We start from the raw sequence: 16,464 nt of genomic DNA on the forward strand, positions 1-16,464 counted from the left end.
TGGTCCATATATTGGCTACTGGTGAGCTCTCGCTACATGCCTGCCATGTTCGACTAAGCCCTGCCTACTGCTCTCCATTAATCTTGTGTAGCTGGACAGTCCGATGCCAGATGCAGAAAACCTGCTTCCTTCACCATACAATTATCACATCCCCGTGTGTCCCTTAGGTATAGCTTTCCAGGTGTATGGTAGATCCTGTGTACAAATCTAGTGTGAGAGCCTCTGTATGTAATTGAGGGACAGCTCACCTGTCTGAGCACAACAGTACTGCCATTGTGCGAGTGTTACTTGCAGCTCCGCCCCGCCATTTGTGTCTGGCTTTAGGCCTCAGGATTAGACCTTCACTTTCGACCTATCGATGTATATGGGACACTAATTTCTTATAGGGAGAGGACTCCAGAACATGTTCCAGTGTGTTCAATGTTGGCGGTGCTGCAGGAAAACAGTGATGTGTCAGCTACAGGCTTCCTTGAGTTTGCAGTAAAAAATTATCGAATGCAGTGTGTCTGCCCCAAACCAGGACGGCCTCGAGGGGTATTAATTTCCCCTCTAGGTAAAGATCCCCTATTCATGTAAAATGAAGTAACCTTAGTGCTTGCTTACCATTGGGTTGCATGTCATAGGTATGCTTGGGTTAATTGCTAAGGGCATATTAGGGCCGTATATGTTCCTGAACACTGAGATAATAAAGCTCAAAATTGAGTGCAATGAAGCCACCTTGTTTATATGAGAGGGCATCCCCCATTTCAGTTGAGACTGTTTCCCTGCTCAGCAAGAGGGTTCGTGTTTGAGCGCAGTCTCGAGAAGAATGCTACATTCAGGGGGCTCAGGGGGCTCGGTATATTATTTAACAGATATTTGCCAGTAGCACCATCATAGCCAGCTCCAAGCACCCTGCAAATGACAGTGGCAGCTTTATCCTATTGTCCAGATATTGCTCGTTTTTTCACACAGCTGATATCTCATCGGCTTGTCCTCCCATTATAGTGGATATTCCATTTCACATCATTGTGTGTCTGCTGTCAGCACCATTAAGATGGCCTTTGGCCAGTTTATAGTAATGCCTGAGAATTTAGAATATCTCAGGAATTCCCTGATTATTGGAGCCACATTAGTATCTGGCCACCTCACATACAACGTCACATTGCATTTAGTGAGATTACTATACGCCTAGAGGTGAAGTTAAGCATGATGTTGGTCCAGCCTACCCTTCCATGGTCCATTGCTAGGGCAAACAGGAGGCGCAAGAGGGGGCATCCCTTTCTCCTTTCCCTGGTGAGATGCATTGGGTCTGATATGATTCCTTTTTGTTGGATTCTAGCCACTGGTCCAGTTTACAGTAACTGCACCCGGTGCACATCTATCACTGACCCACGTCCAGTTCTGCAAATCGGACCAATAAGTCCATTCCGGTGAAATGCATGCCTTCGTGGCCTCCAAGAATACTGCTCCCACTTCACATTCTGGATTAATTTGATGAAGCAGTGCAAACAGCTTTCAGAGGAATAAACCTGGACTGATCCGACCTGACCAGACTGGGAAGCAGAGTCCCAAATCAATTCAACAGAGGTTTGGCTAGTATCTTGTTATCTATTAATTAAAGACTGTGGCCTATATAAGCACAGCTTGTCCAGGGGCTTATCTGGGACAGGAAGTGTTATCATCCCGGCTTCACGGAGGGATGTGGGAAGACTCTCTTTTTGATAGGCCTCTTCATAAACAGCTAGTAATTTAGGGGCCAATATATTTTCTTATTCCTTATAAAACTGAGCCGTCCAGATTCTAGGCCTTGCCATGTGTCAAACTTTAGATAACTTCAACTATTTCTTCCACTGTAAGGGGTGTGCCTAAATATTGCCTCTGACTCATTCCTAACCACACCAAGGCTATAGCGTCAAAGCAGGGGCCTAGTTCAGAGGAGTACGGACTAGTCCAGGAACTTTACATGTCTGTGGTGTGTTTGTGAAATTTAGCTATTAGGCTGTTTGCTACCCTAGTCGTATGCCCACTCTCTGTCTCAATTTCAGTGACGGCCGAGCTGGCCCTAGGATGTCAGATGAGGGTCACCAAGGTCCAGACCTATTCCTCTTTCCATATACCTCAGCTCTTGCTTCCCTTCTGTAGGAAGTTGGCTCTGTATATACTATCTCAAAGTGAGAGATAGTTTGCACAGAGTCCAAGTATTCCCCTTAGAGGTTGATAGTGGCAAAATTAGATAATACTAATGCTCTATTTTGTGGTAGTGTGGTCGAGCAGTAGGCTTATCAGAGGTAGTGTTAAGCATGTGTTGTACACACACAGGCAATAAATGAGAACACACACTCAAAGACTTAACTCCAGGCCAATAGGTTTTTAATATAGAAAAATATTATTTTCTTAATTTATTTTAGAACCACAAGTTTCAGAATTCAAGTAAGTAGATCAATTGTAAGGTACTTGGCATAGGTAAATATGGAACTTTGAATTAAAACAGTAACGTACACAGTTTTGGCAAAAATGGCAATAAGCTATTTTAAAAGTGGACACTGCAAAAATCAACAGTTCCTGGGGGAGGTAAGTAATATTTAGTTTTTCAGGTGAGTAAAGCACTTACAAGTTCAGTCTCCGGGGCATAGGCAGCCCACCGTTGGGTTCAAGTCAACCCCAAACACCCAGCACCAGGAACACAGGGCCGGTCAGGTAGAGAGGCCCAAATAGCATAGGCGCCTATGGAGACCAGCGGTGCTCTGGTTCCAGTCTGCTAGTAGGTAAGTACCTGTGTCCTTTTTGGAGCAGACCAGGGGAGTTTTGTAGAGCACTGGGTAGGTCACAAACAGGCACACAAAATACACCCTCAGCAGCACAGGGGCGGCCCGGTGCAGTGTGTGAAGTAGGTGTCGGGTTTTGCATTGAAAGTAATGGAGTGGCCCGGGGGTCACTCTGGCGATGCAGGCACGGCACAGGGGGGCTTCTTGGGCCAGCCACTGACTGGGCAAGGATGAGGGCCACCTGCTGGTCACTCCTGCACCGGTAGTTGGTTTCTCTCGAGCCTGGGGGGTGCAGTGCTTCTTCCAGGCATCAGATTCTTTGTTACCGGGCAGTCGCGGTCAGGGGGAGCCTCTGGATTCTCTCTGCAGGCGTAGCTGTGGAGGTGCAGTAAGGTCATTTCAGGGTGTCCACGTCGTTGGAGTCGCCTGAGGCTCCGCTCTGCAGTGTTGGTTCTTCTAGACACGAGCCGGGGCGTTGGATGCAGAGTGTTGGGACCCATGCTTCCGGAGTGAGGTTGGAGTCCCTTTAAAGATGGTTTCTTTGTTGCTGTTTTGGACAGAGCCGCTGTCTACTGGAGTTTCTTGGTCCTTGGGTTGCAGGGCAGTCCTGTGAGTCCTCAGAGGTCATTGGTCCCACTGGATACGTTGCTGTGCAGGTTCTTTGAGTCTGGAGACAGGCCGATAGGGCTGGGGCCAAGTCATTTGTCGTCTCCGTCGTCTCTGCGGGGCTTTCAGGTCAGCAGTCGTTCTTGTTGTTGTAGGTTGTCAGAAATCTGATTTCCTGGGTTCAGGGTCGCCCCTAAATACTAAATTTAGGGGTGTGTTTAAGGCTTGAGGGCAGTAGCCAATGGCTACTGTCCTTGAGAGTGGCTACACCCTCCTTGTGCCTCCTCCCTGTGGGGAGGGGGAAACATCCCTAATTCTATTGAGGGGAATCCTCCAAAGCAAGATGGAGGATTTCCTGAGGCAGGGGTCACCTCATCTCAGGGCACCTTAGGGGCTGTCCTGGTTGGAAGGTGGCTCCTCCTTGTTTTCCTCATTATCTCTTCCGGACTTGCCAGCAAAATTGGGGGCTGTATCCGCGGGGGGCTTCTCCACTAGATGTAGTGCCCTGGGGCGTTGTAACACCAGACTTGAGCCTTTGAGGCTCACCGCCAGGTGTTACAGTTCCTGCAGGGGGAGGGGTGAAGCACCTCCACCCAGTGCAGGCTTTGTTCCTGGCCACAGAGTGCACAAAGGCACTCACCCCATGTGTAAATAAAGAAAATACACTGTTCCAATTAAAGAAGGAGAGGATACTCAAGGGGGATCCTAATCTTTAGGAGCAGAAGCCTCACACACCCGTGAGGGTGTCATGCTTCATCATCGGCATTGCTCCTCGTCAGACTGGCGCTGCAATATCTGACAGGCACCACCCCAAGTGGGGGGGCTCTTTGCCGGAGTTCTTAATTGATGAAGATGCCACAGCCCTACATAAGAGTGTGGGGAAAGGAGATCAAACAAAAAAAGGTTAAGATTGAATCTCTAAATCCGAAGAGAATAATCCATTTATTAGTCAGCATGGGAATCAGAGGCCAAGATTTTAAAAAGGGTAGAATCAAGAGAGTGAAAGAGAGGCAGTGCTCAATCACTCTATCATCGAAGAGAAAAAGAACAGAGGGTGGAGAATTTCTAAGCCAACCCTCATCAGGGTCAACATGTTTTGCGTCGCTAGTGGCCCAGGAGGGTCCGGTGACGCTTCTTCAGGACCAGTTAACTATATGTATCTCCTATTAAAAAAATCACATGGATAAATACACACAAAAATAATCAGTACAAGCGTATCCAGTCACTTACACTAGTATTGGGAGGAACATTTAGTCCTATCTGTCGCCCTGTAAAAAAAGGTTAAAACAGGTAAATGTTCAATGGGGGTACTCATAGTAACAACCTCATTAACATGAAAACGGGGAAGGGAGTGCCAGACAAAAAGTGGAGCACAGTGATAGTGAGGCACGTGACTGTGCAAGTGCAAGTACACAGATGAAAGTGAGCTTACCATCCCCATTTTATGAACGAGCTACATGGGATGACATGGACCATTTGTCAGGAGTGAGAATAATCTGAGGTAAGAAAGCGAAAACACACCAAATAGTAATACAACAATTGGTTGATAGCCACGGTGACAAATATTATTTCACAAATACAAGGTCATTGACATCCGTATGTTCAAAGGTGCAGTCACTGATAATATCACTGTTAACGTCTAGTCAGGATCCTTCGCTAAAGCTGCAAGAGAGCAGGGATTACCCACAAATGAAATCAAGCCGTGACAGACTTCTTACCGAGTAATGTGCTTAAAAGGGGCCTGTTGGAGACCGCTTGACGACTTGTCAAAGGTATCCATGCCAACCAATTTGTAAAAATAATTAATTACCCTTATCCAAAGACGGGGACCTATCGAGACCAACGCGGTTCTAGCTCGTATTGCGGTAGCATCGTATTTCAGATGGCAAAAAAAGTAAAAAACGGAGGACAGAAGAAGTTGATTCACTTACTGTCAAACGGTGCTCCTAACTGCGAGCGACCTACCCGCGTCCGCGTTTCCTGAAAAAATGCGGCAGCGCGGAATAACACACACAGAAAAACGATTGAGGCCGGAAATCAACCTCCCGTGACTCCGAAAGGTAGCCGAGTCACGTGGTGTCCTGGAAGTCCTAGTAGAGACTGAAAAAGGACTAAAAAATCGGAGTAATACATAAAAAATAAATACAAAAAACGGACTTCAAAAATGATATGGAATCGGTACTCATAGTAGATATTAGTATTGTATGGACAAAGCCAAAGTACAGTCAACCTGCTCATGATAATTTGTAAACAAGCTGCCCTGGAGGTCCTGGTAGAGACTAAAAGAGGACTCAAAAGTCAGAGTATTAAGAAAAAGGTCAATACAAAAATTAGACTCCAAAAGTGGCATGGAATCGATACTCATAGTAGATGTTAGTAGTGTGTGGACAAAGCCAAAGTCCAGTCAACCTACTCCCAATTAGGTGCGAACAAAAACTAAGAGGAATAGGTAATATTTGTTAAAACCATACCAATGGAGCGCCAGTCTGACGAGGAGCAATGCCGATGATGAAGCATGACACCCTCACGGGTGTGTGAGGCTTCTGCTCCTAAAGATTAGGATCCCCCTTGAGTATCCTCTCCTTCTTTAATTGGAACAGTGTATTTTCTTTATTTACGTATTCATTGGGAGGTCTTACACTGGACCATTAACCCTCCCCATCCCTCTGTTTTTTTGACTCACCCCATGTGGCCAGAAACCCGTCTGATTGTGGCAGGCTGGCAGAAACTGGTCAGCCAAGCACTAGTACTTGGACTGGTATACAGGGGGCAGCTCTAAGATGCCCTCTGTGTGCATTTCTCAATAAATCACACACTGGCATCAGTGTGGATTTATTGTGCTGAGAAGTTTGATACCAAACTTCCCAGTATTCAGTGTAGCCATTATGCAACTGTGGAGTTTGTGTTTGACAAACTCCCAGACCATATACTCTTTATGGCTACCCTACACTTACAATGTCTAAGGATTTGCTTAAACACTGTAGGGGCATAGTGCTCATGCAGCTATGCCCTCACCTGTGGTATAGTGCACCCTGCCTTAGGGCTGTAAGGCCTGCTAGACGGGTGACTTACCTATGCCACAGGCAGTGGGTTGTGGACATGGCACTCTGAGGGGAGTGCCATGTCGAGTTAGTCTTTTTCTCCCCACCAGCACACACAAGCTGTGAGGCAGTGTGCATGTGCTGAGTGAGGGGTCCCAGGGTGGCATAATACATACTGCAGCCCTTACAGACCTTCCCTGGCCACAGGACCCTTGGTACCAGGGGTACAATGTACAAGGGACTTATCTGTGTGCCAGGGCTGTGCCAATTGTGGAGACAAAGGTACAGTTTAGGGAAAGAACACTGGTGCTGAGGCCTGGTTAGCAGGGTCCCAGCACACTTTCAATCATAACTAGCAACAACAAAAGGCAAAAAGTTAGGGGGTAACCATGCCAACAGAGGCATTTTCCTACACCTTCCCAGATAGTTACCTTCACTTTCAACAGTTTCCTGATATTCTTCAATTATAGCCCAGGCCCACCAGTGGTATCAGAAACAGTGTATTTCTCCAACTCCTTAAACTCTGACTGACTCCAACCCGGCCAGACGATTATGGATGTCCTTAAGGATAAGCAAACAATAGAGTTTCCCTGGGCCTAAACTCAACGATCTCCTAAGGGTGTAGACTGTGCAAAATTTTCCTACACAATAAACAAATATACAAAATGATATAGTTTTTTTTTTAAATATAAACACATCAAGAAAAATACAAAGATATTTAAAAAGAAATATACATCACAGCACAGCAATTAAAAAAATATATAAAACTTGATTTCTCTTGCACATCATTAAGTATTGAATCCATATATATTTCCAATGCTTTCTGGATTGCAGGGTGGCCAGAGGTACACCTTTCATGATCGTTCTTATAGACCCCAGTTTCTTTAGCAATACATGCCCCCCAATCACCACTTTATACGCTTCCCATAGCGCTGCGGGCTGTAAACTGACTGCTCAGCATTGTCGAAGAATTGCTCTTACTGTACTAATCTCCTCCCTGAATATGGTGGCTCGAAGTTCCCCACTAGGGAGCCTCCTAGCGAAAGCTCTGTGTATCTGCCCTGGCATGCTTAGCTCCACCAACACCAGGGCAGGGTCTGAACGTGTTCTGGGGAGGTCGTTGACTCGGATCGGCCACACAGCAAGGTTCTCTGTCAGCAGCCAACAGTCTAATCTGGATCATGAGTTGTGGAAATTCTTCCTCCCTTGAGGGTTTGCAGCACGCCATACATTCACTAGGCGATTATCAGTCATGGTGCCTTATTGCTGCTTTGCCACCTTGGGGTGCAGTCTCCTGCTGTCACGGCATCTAACTGCAGCCGGGGACAATATCACATTGAAGTCCACACCTCAGACAATTGATCCTGTTCTAAGGTTCTGTATCTTGAATCACAAATCACCACAAAAGATGGGCTGCCCGTTTTTGGCCCAGATGGGTAAGTGCATGCAGTATAAAATAGCGCCCTTCGAGATCCACTGTTGTGTAAAGTGGACAGACTGGGATACCGCACCTTATCAAAATAGCAACACCACAAGCATACAGTGAGCAAGGTGCTGTGTATTTGGGTGCGATTCACCTAGCCTGTGTCAGCGTCCAGCCAGAGGGGTGCTGGAAACTCCACTTCATCTGTGGATTTAAACAAAGCGGGCAGCCTCCAGGTCAGGCCGCTGATTCCCGGGTGTGGTGCCAAGGATGAGGCAAGCTCAGCCATCCCAGTGTACCACCATCCATTTCCTCACTCACACAGCTGGGTCCGCAGCTCTTACTGCACGCTGCGGCCCCTCCCGTGAGCAGGTCCCCTACTCCTCACCTCTGTCTAGTCTGCCAGGCCTGTGCTCGCCAGTAGCTTCCCCGTTCTGCCGCTCTCTCAATCGCCATTTGCTGTGTCCAGCACTGCAAAATGTACACCTCTGCTTGGGCAGAGAGACCTGCGGCGCGGATCTCGCCTTGTACTTGGAGCTTGCTGCCGATCCGACTCAGATGGCCACCTGTGGAATTTGTCACTTCATTTGGGCCATTTTTGCTGTGTTTCGAGGCCATAGGCTGTCGCTGGGTGATGGAGTAAAGTCCCGGCCACCAGAGCCTCGCTAGTGTGTAGCCATCTTTCTGCTGTGTCTTTAAGTGCCCTCTATTGTGGTTGTTAAGTGACTACACCTTATATCACATAATAGTGTTGCATACTTTTTGGGGTAGTCTTGAAAAAATAATTTCTGTCCTGGAATAAGAGTGTTTAGGCCTTTTTAGCAATATTCTAGCTATCCTCCACATAATAGTGCTTATCCTTGACATTTTCTGTGCATTCTGAACATACCTCTAGCTGTTTCTTGTATAATATTAGTTCTGACACCATGTCCCAAGATCCATGATTAATTGTGAACATTTGTGCCATAAGTCTGACTAACACAGCCATAATAGTGGTGGGAATCCATTCCAAATGATGGATATCCCTGGTAGTTCGAAGAAGTTGAATAATAGGTATGAAAGGCACAATCTGGTCATGTGTGAGGGGAGACTACATACGGGTACTTGATGAAATGACAGCTAAACATGAATTTTTAAAAATGACTAGCTTCTATTTGGGTCGGGGAGTGGGGAGGGCATTGATCTTATTTAATCAAAATTGCACAGTTTGTCTTTCATGTATTTTAGGAAACGGAAAAGCTGATGTTTCAGACAAAAGTGACTGCATTCTTACAGTATTAAAATTATGAATTATTAAATCTCGTATTTGAATATTAACTCATTGTGTTCAGGAGGAGTATTGCTGATTTGGTTGTTCGGTACCAAAGATCACTTACCTGGCTCCTATTTCACAAGTTGTGTGGTTGTATTTCATCATTTTTATTACTGAGCATGCAAAAATGGTGCAATCCGTATGCTATTGTATCTTTTGTAGTCTTTGTAATTAAGAAAGGAGCGTTGCTTTGTAATGCTTGTCCATTTCTGCTGGCTACAGTTTGTGATTATGAGATGCACATAACTTTCGGTTTTATGACCCTACTCTTTACCAATAGATTCTCAATTATAACATATGACAGTGAATCTACTTTGAATGGACAGCACGGAAAGATGAAGTGACTGAAGGGTTGTACATCTTGATTTCACTGATTGTGATACATATTGCTTTCTAGTCAAATTCTAGATTAAATTGTGGTGAAAAGTCCACTGATTTGCCACTTTTTTGTCAAAGTTTTCTTAAGAAGAGTAAGCCCCAATATGCCTGAGGAGAATAAGAATTTGTGGGCCTGATTCAGAAAGGGTCTCTGCACTCGTGGCAGAGGCCCTGCAGTCATGGCAGGTGCCCACACTCATGGTGGGACCTCTGCAATGGGTAACTTCAGTACAGAAGTCCCGCCAAAGCACATGGTCCCCGCCAAGAATGTGGGTCCCTCACCTCGACTGCGGAGCCTCCACCATGAGTGCAGAGGCCCTTTGTGAATTGGGCCCTCGGTTTAACACACTGAAAGACCTGGAATGTTAAATATGTGTTTCCCCGAGGACCTCTGTATATTTAGCTGCTTTATGTGAAGATTGTCATGTAAAATTCTTCATCTGGCCTTGTTATTTTCAATAGACTATCAAGAAAAGAGGATGTTAGGTACCTTCACTCAGTCTAACTCGATACAGGTATTTATTTATACACCATCACTTTCAATGTTCACCAGCTGCCATTGCTTATAGCATCTTCTTCTCTTCACACTTATGCTCTCTTCACGACCTCATGCATTCACCTATGCACTTCCATTCAAATATCCAATCATCATTTTACTCACCACAACAAACACCAACTTTCATTTCAAGCTCATGATTGCCCTTTCTGGAGTAAAACATGCAGCCAAGATAGCAGACCTCCACACCGCCAATTACCTTGATCTCGTGCTCATTAACAAGACTTAATTCTTCCCATCTACCATGCATATTGTCTTCTCGACGTCTTTGTCACAAAAAGCCCACAACACCCAGCATAGAAAATCACTGAGCCACCAGGGAAGGACACTGCAATCATGCTGCAACCGTTATGATACTCAGGAATGTTCCTACAGCAAACATTTCATGAGACTTCAAGACAAGCAGTGGAAATGAACATAGAAGTAATATGACCTTGTTTACCCTAAAATGTTTCTGTACCACACACAGTCAGCTTATTCTAGAGGCCAAGGCTAACTACTATAAGGCTGACATCAGAGAGGTATCCAACTGAAATGCACCACCATTAATAACTTCTTATTGGGCTTAATTGATGAGATCCATCAACAGACGTACAACACACCTGCACCCAACGTCCCCACTATGATTCCATCCCCAAATGATGCCCCATTCAACCTCATCTCTGTCAATAACACGGCAAAGCTTCTCCAATCCCTGGTGGTTACATTTTATGGAAAGGATGCATGCCAGTGTTGATAAAGAAGGCTTTATCTGGTTAAGCCGTAACACCTTAAATGAAAATCGTGAATGTATCCACATATAAGGCACTTTCTTGTGATTGGGTAGATTCTGACCTTTCTAAATAGACACTTATGAATCACATCATCTTCACAAAGTACCACCTGGTCACACAGTTGCCTTTCTTGGAGAAGCTCTTTGAGAAGGTGGTGACACTCCAGCTCCATGAGATTAACAGCAACGCCTCTCTGCAGGTCTACTAGCCCATGTCACAGAAACTGCATCATTTTGACATTCTGTTTCCCAACAACCAACTAATTAGCTAAAAAGCATTTATCAAGCCATACCAGTGCAATACACTAGGTAGCTTTATTTACTATTGCGCTCACAATATATTGAGATGTATTCTGTATTTATTCCTTGTGGCACCCAGGGACTTTCAAGCTATGCAATTTGCTATTACATCTAAGGGGCGGGTATATTGGCGTCTGGCATATTCTCTAAATCTATGTGAAATCTGTAGTGGGCAGGTCTCTGGATCCTAAATATAAATTACTAGCAGCTTTAACCTGTCCGATTGAAGAGAGCAAGAGATAATGCAAATATGGATGAAATAAGGACAATTCTTTATGAATGAATAGAACCAAAGTAGAGTAACCAGTACTACCACTCTCTGCAAATGGTGCTTATGTTTTGGCTTACGATTTCAGAGTGTTGCAGTTGGTGCAGTATCACCCCAACATATAATTTTTATACCTGTTATGGTGTTGTCTTCAGACATTGAACAACATACTTTCGTAAGAAAGGATTGTAAAGAATATTATTTCCCACCCTTTGGAAACCAATCCTTTAGTATAGCTGATTGCTTATATTAAAGATTTTCCCAAAAGGTCCAGAAGCTCTTGAGACTTCCTTTACTGCTGCCAAAATGGCCATTTGCTACTTCATCACCGTGAACACCTCCATAAACACCATAAACACCTCCATCTCCTTCTGCATGGCTTAAATATGCATCACTTTAAGTGATCTAGGCCAGTGGTTCCCAACCTGTGGTCCGCGGATCCCCAGGGGTCCGTGACACATTCCCAGGGGGTCCGCAGGCCTGGGCCGGAAGGAAGGCAATTCTCCTCTGACAAACACTTGCATTTTTTAAATATTTATTGCTTCCCTTGAACAGCAGCAAACAAAAATAAAAGCGTCAAGATAACTCTGGTGATTAATGTACCTGCTGGAGTGAGATGGGAGTTTTGTCTAGTGGCAGTTTTGACTCAAAGGTAGCACAGATGGTTAATATGCCTGCTGCAAAGAACCTGTATTAGGCAAAGAACAGTCTTTTATGTACGTAGCACAGTGGGTTACTGCTTTTGTTTCTTTTCTTACTGAGCAGTACATAAGTCACAATCATAATCTAGCACAGTGAGCTATGAACTGCCATTAAGGAGCTGCATGCAAACTGCAAGGCACAAATTAGGTGGTTATTTTTTTCCCTAGACTTTAATTTTCCTTGTGCTGCTAAATAAGGTTTGTGTGCATAGAAATACATTCTTATTATTAAAGTCAGTGCTAACCACCGTGCTGTGTTCTGAATCCTGAGTTTGTGTGCTGTGTTCTGAATCCTGAGTTTGTGCTTCGCCAAGCTAAGACCTCTTAGAAAATGCCTACCAGTGTGGATACGTGAATCCTACACCTTGTTTTCCCCTGTAAAGTGCTCTGACTCCCTACACTGGTATGAGAGGTGCTATAAAACAAATTAATGACGTGTTAGAGAGGATATGGAGAGATGAGAGGCTCTTATGATTGTACTTCCTTTCCCCACCACATATTTATGTGAAAAATCTTTCTCAGATCTATATACCTTAAGGTAAAAACAGGAATCACTTGGGAAATGTTGAATCTGACCTGAGGATTCAGCTTTCCTAAATAAAACTAAACATTGAGAAGTTAGTCGCCGAGATGCCAACCTTCCCATTAAAATGTTTCAATTTTGCATATTTTTCCAATATAAAATAATTGTATTGTTAGTAATTCAAGCGTTTGTTTGGTGTGCACTTGTTTGTGTATTTTTTGAAAATTACTTTTAAAGTTTGAAATTTCAAACGTACAAGTTGCTTGGGGGTCCCCGACTTTCAGTAATGACTCAGTTAGGGTCCTTAGGAGTCAAAGGTTTGGGAACCACTGATCTAGGCTGAGGCACTAATGGCCTTCTTAGCGGGTTGAGAATGAGTGGGTCGCTATGTGATATCTCCAGTGTACATTGCTTTAATAGACGTAAGTTGTGTCATGCTCTGAGAATACATTTAGCATGGGTTGAGAAATTGAACTTGTTTTGTGGGTCATGCGTTTCACATTAGTCTTGCAGTTCGGATGAAGGTTTTGAGGGGATATATAGTGCTTGATTAATGCATATATACTATAGCTTTCATGGTATAATATTATGTTATAATAATACATGCATCTCTTGCTTTAATTTATCTGACAAATTATATACTGAAATAAATATTTTTTAGACTGTGTGACGTTTTAATAGTACAAAAACATAATTTGTCATGTAGAAATAGGGCCCAGGTTTTCACATTTTGAAATGACACAGACATGATGAGTTTTATTATAGGTGGTTCTTCTGTTTCCATGACTGTAGCAGCCAGCACCAGGTCAGGGACCACAACAGTGAGCGAGATTGAAAACAGTCCCGGTCTCTGAAATAGGTGATAGGGTTGTTTCCTAGGAACCACTGGCATACATTAGGAACTCTATAGGGTGAGGGGAAATTACGACGTGCACACCTATCAATGAATGAGAAAGCTGTCCTAAAACATGAAGACTTTCTGAAAGGGGCAAATTCATTCTTCATTGTACAAAAGTAGGACTTTCGCATTGTACATTACTGAGTATTTACCGTAGCTCTTCTCCTTATCATTTCAGGGTTATGAAGGTTCCCTTATAAAGCTCACATCAAAGCAGGTAAGAACTGATTCAACGTGAAGTGTTTCTTATCCCTCATGTTCTCAAATTCAGTATGTTATTTGAAGTTATATTGTTTTATATCATCTTATGTTACGGTTGTTTGTGATGTTATCCTATATATATTTATTCATTGAACACCCTACCACTGGTATTGCTGTGCAGCACCAATGTATTTGGTACTTACTCGCCCCGGTTTTGTGCATTTCATCACACGCCAGAGTCTGGTGTTTCTGCGAGGTGCAGTATGTAGGAAACAGTCTTAAAACAGATGATTATTTTTTATTGATTAGTAGATGTAGGTTCGGTGTGGACAAAAGTCTAGCCAAAATGGGTATGTGCTACCTTGGTTTAATGGCTGGCACATTGCCAAATCAAGTTGCTCTAAGTGTGTGTATTAACTGGAGGTATTGAGTGAGTGGCACACAAGTCATTACTGAGCCACCTAAATCGTTCCCGATCAACTATTTCAACTCTGTTCACCACTTGTCGGAATGAAGAGTAAATCAAATTGCAAAGCAACAAAGCTAGCAGGCTTCGCACAGTAAAATAACACTATCATGTTTGCCTTGGTAACGGGAGATGGGCTAGATATGTTGATCACTTCTCACTGAAACACGACAGCAGTCAAAATATACATTGAATTAATACGTTTATGGAACATTGCCCTGGACTCTCAGGACAATCCAATTTTAGAATTCTCATAAATGGACGGCCTTTTTACTGAGATATTTCGAAAAGTGTACCATTAAACACATTTGGGTGACGCCATATGGGATTTGCAACATTTATATTACATGTAGGGTGTTGATAGGTGGCCTGCGATGTCTTCTGATTATGTACACTTGCACACTAAAGGTCACTGGGATTAGTGCTGAAGGCTGGATGTAAATGTATACTGGAATTACATGGCCAGCAAGTCAAACTTTCAGTGCTGTTTACAGATTCTCATGGGTATCTGCTGTCCTAGATTTATTTTCGGATCTTCTGCCACTGACACATAAATCCAGACGCGTTTCCATTCGTTTAACTTTTGCTAAAATGTATTTTAGATTTTGCTTATTTGATGCGTTTATTTAAGACCTTGTCGCCCGAACGCATTTGGACGTTGTGTTGGAGCACCAAAGTTGATCCCAGGCATCCATCAAGGCTGACAGTTGTTTCACACCGATATTTTTAGAACGCTGCCTATGGAAGAAAAGGAAAGAAGCTTTAACCAAACTGTGGATACTTCAGCGTATATGAAGCGAATACAACGCTCATTTTGAGTAATGTGGAACATCATGGAATGTTAAGAGGCTCAGGCTGTCGTGCAGGAATTAATAGGAAATATGTGAAACTGAAGAAGGACTCGGTACACGCATTGATTGCTCTTACCACCAGATAATATCCCGCCATGATGCCGGAGTACTTACGATCCTTCCGGGGTGGGATACAGCACCTCCATATTATTGTTTATTATTTTTTGTTCATATGTATGCATTACTGTGTTTATGTGCTCCATGGCCAATCCAGCTGAAACCGAATTGCACCATATGTAAAAAAGTTCCAGGGGCGGGTGGTGGCCGGAGACAGTTTAATTTTATGTCAAGACCGGAGGCTCCTATTATGCATTTCTTTTCTAATTTTATTAAACAGCAGCTGCAACCAAGAACTACAAATCCCATGAGGCAAAGAACATGTAGCCAATGGGAAGCAAACTGAAGTCAAAGGAAAATCCACCAATCACCAACCACTAAGTCGTATAATACATATCCTGACTAAGAACAGCCCTCTTTTCTAAGCTGCTCGCAGTCAAGGAAAGTATTTATTAGCATAATACTTCTCATTCTATTTCTTCAACGTTTATTCAAGTTTATTGTTCCATTCGGTTTCTGTGCTTATAAGCGCGTTTTCATGCCGCGCTTTGTGTTGTTAACAGCCGGCTTGTAACCGCACCTTTCATGCCTGCGCGCGTGCTGCCGGAGGCTCGCTCCGGCTGTTAACGCTTCAGTGCGACCGCCCTTTTACTTGGCGATCGCCCTGAATGAAGCCTGTTGTTATTTCTGCGTCTCACCTTCGCCGCAGTTCGTGTTTGGGCTATTTTCACGCCGGGTCCGATTTTCTGCCTCCGGACCTTCCGAAGTCTGCCAGTGTCTTCGTCTCTCCTCACGTTTCCTGGTGCCTGTTTTTCCCCGCCCAGAGGCGGGGTTAGTTTATCCAGCCAGCCTGTGAGGAAAACACTTAACCCCTTAGACTCCTTTGTTTTTTCTGCTTAATTTTGCCTGTTATTTCTGTTCATTATGGATAGCTCCCCATTTTCACATGCTGTCACAGAGGAGGAGTAAATGATTAAAGACAATCTAAATGATTTTTTACAGTCTTCAGTGGAACAAGCAGTTTCTGCTTCCATGGACAAATTATCCAAGACATTACAGAATTCTGTGGTACAATTAATGTCTAAGACGATGCTGGCCCACTCTGCAGGGGAAGGCAGAGAGCGTTGAGGATTTTTATAAAATAAGATGACGCTTCTGAACAGTGAGGATTCCTCACACAAGGCGGAGGACACGGTTCCTCAAAGTCCTCCCTTGAGGGAGGGGATACTTTCTAAGACATTGTCAAAAATGCGCTACCAAAACAAAACATGTTACACCTATTGTCATATCAAAAATCTTAGATTCTGATGATGATGGAGCGCATGATAATTATCCGGACTCGGATCTTTCCGATAAAGACAACG

General features: G+C 43.9%; 1 protein-coding gene across 2 annotated transcripts in view; it reads left to right on the forward strand.

Moving 5' to 3' along the window:
• Positions 1-16,464, forward strand: part of RBPMS (RNA binding protein, mRNA processing factor) — a 693,723-nt gene that overhangs the window by 275,738 nt on the left and 401,521 nt on the right. For both annotated transcript variants that reach the window (XM_069237362.1, XM_069237369.1), the window contains exon 3: positions 13,704-13,742. In XM_069237362.1, the coding sequence (XP_069093463.1) occupies positions 13,704-13,742 (39 nt within the window). The remainder of the gene's footprint in view (positions 1-13,703; positions 13,743-16,464) is intronic.

This window comes from Pleurodeles waltl, chromosome 1_2, assembly GCF_031143425.1.
Source record: "Pleurodeles waltl isolate 20211129_DDA chromosome 1_2, aPleWal1.hap1.20221129, whole genome shotgun sequence".
NCBI lineage: Eukaryota > Metazoa > Chordata > Amphibia > Caudata > Salamandridae > Pleurodeles > Pleurodeles waltl.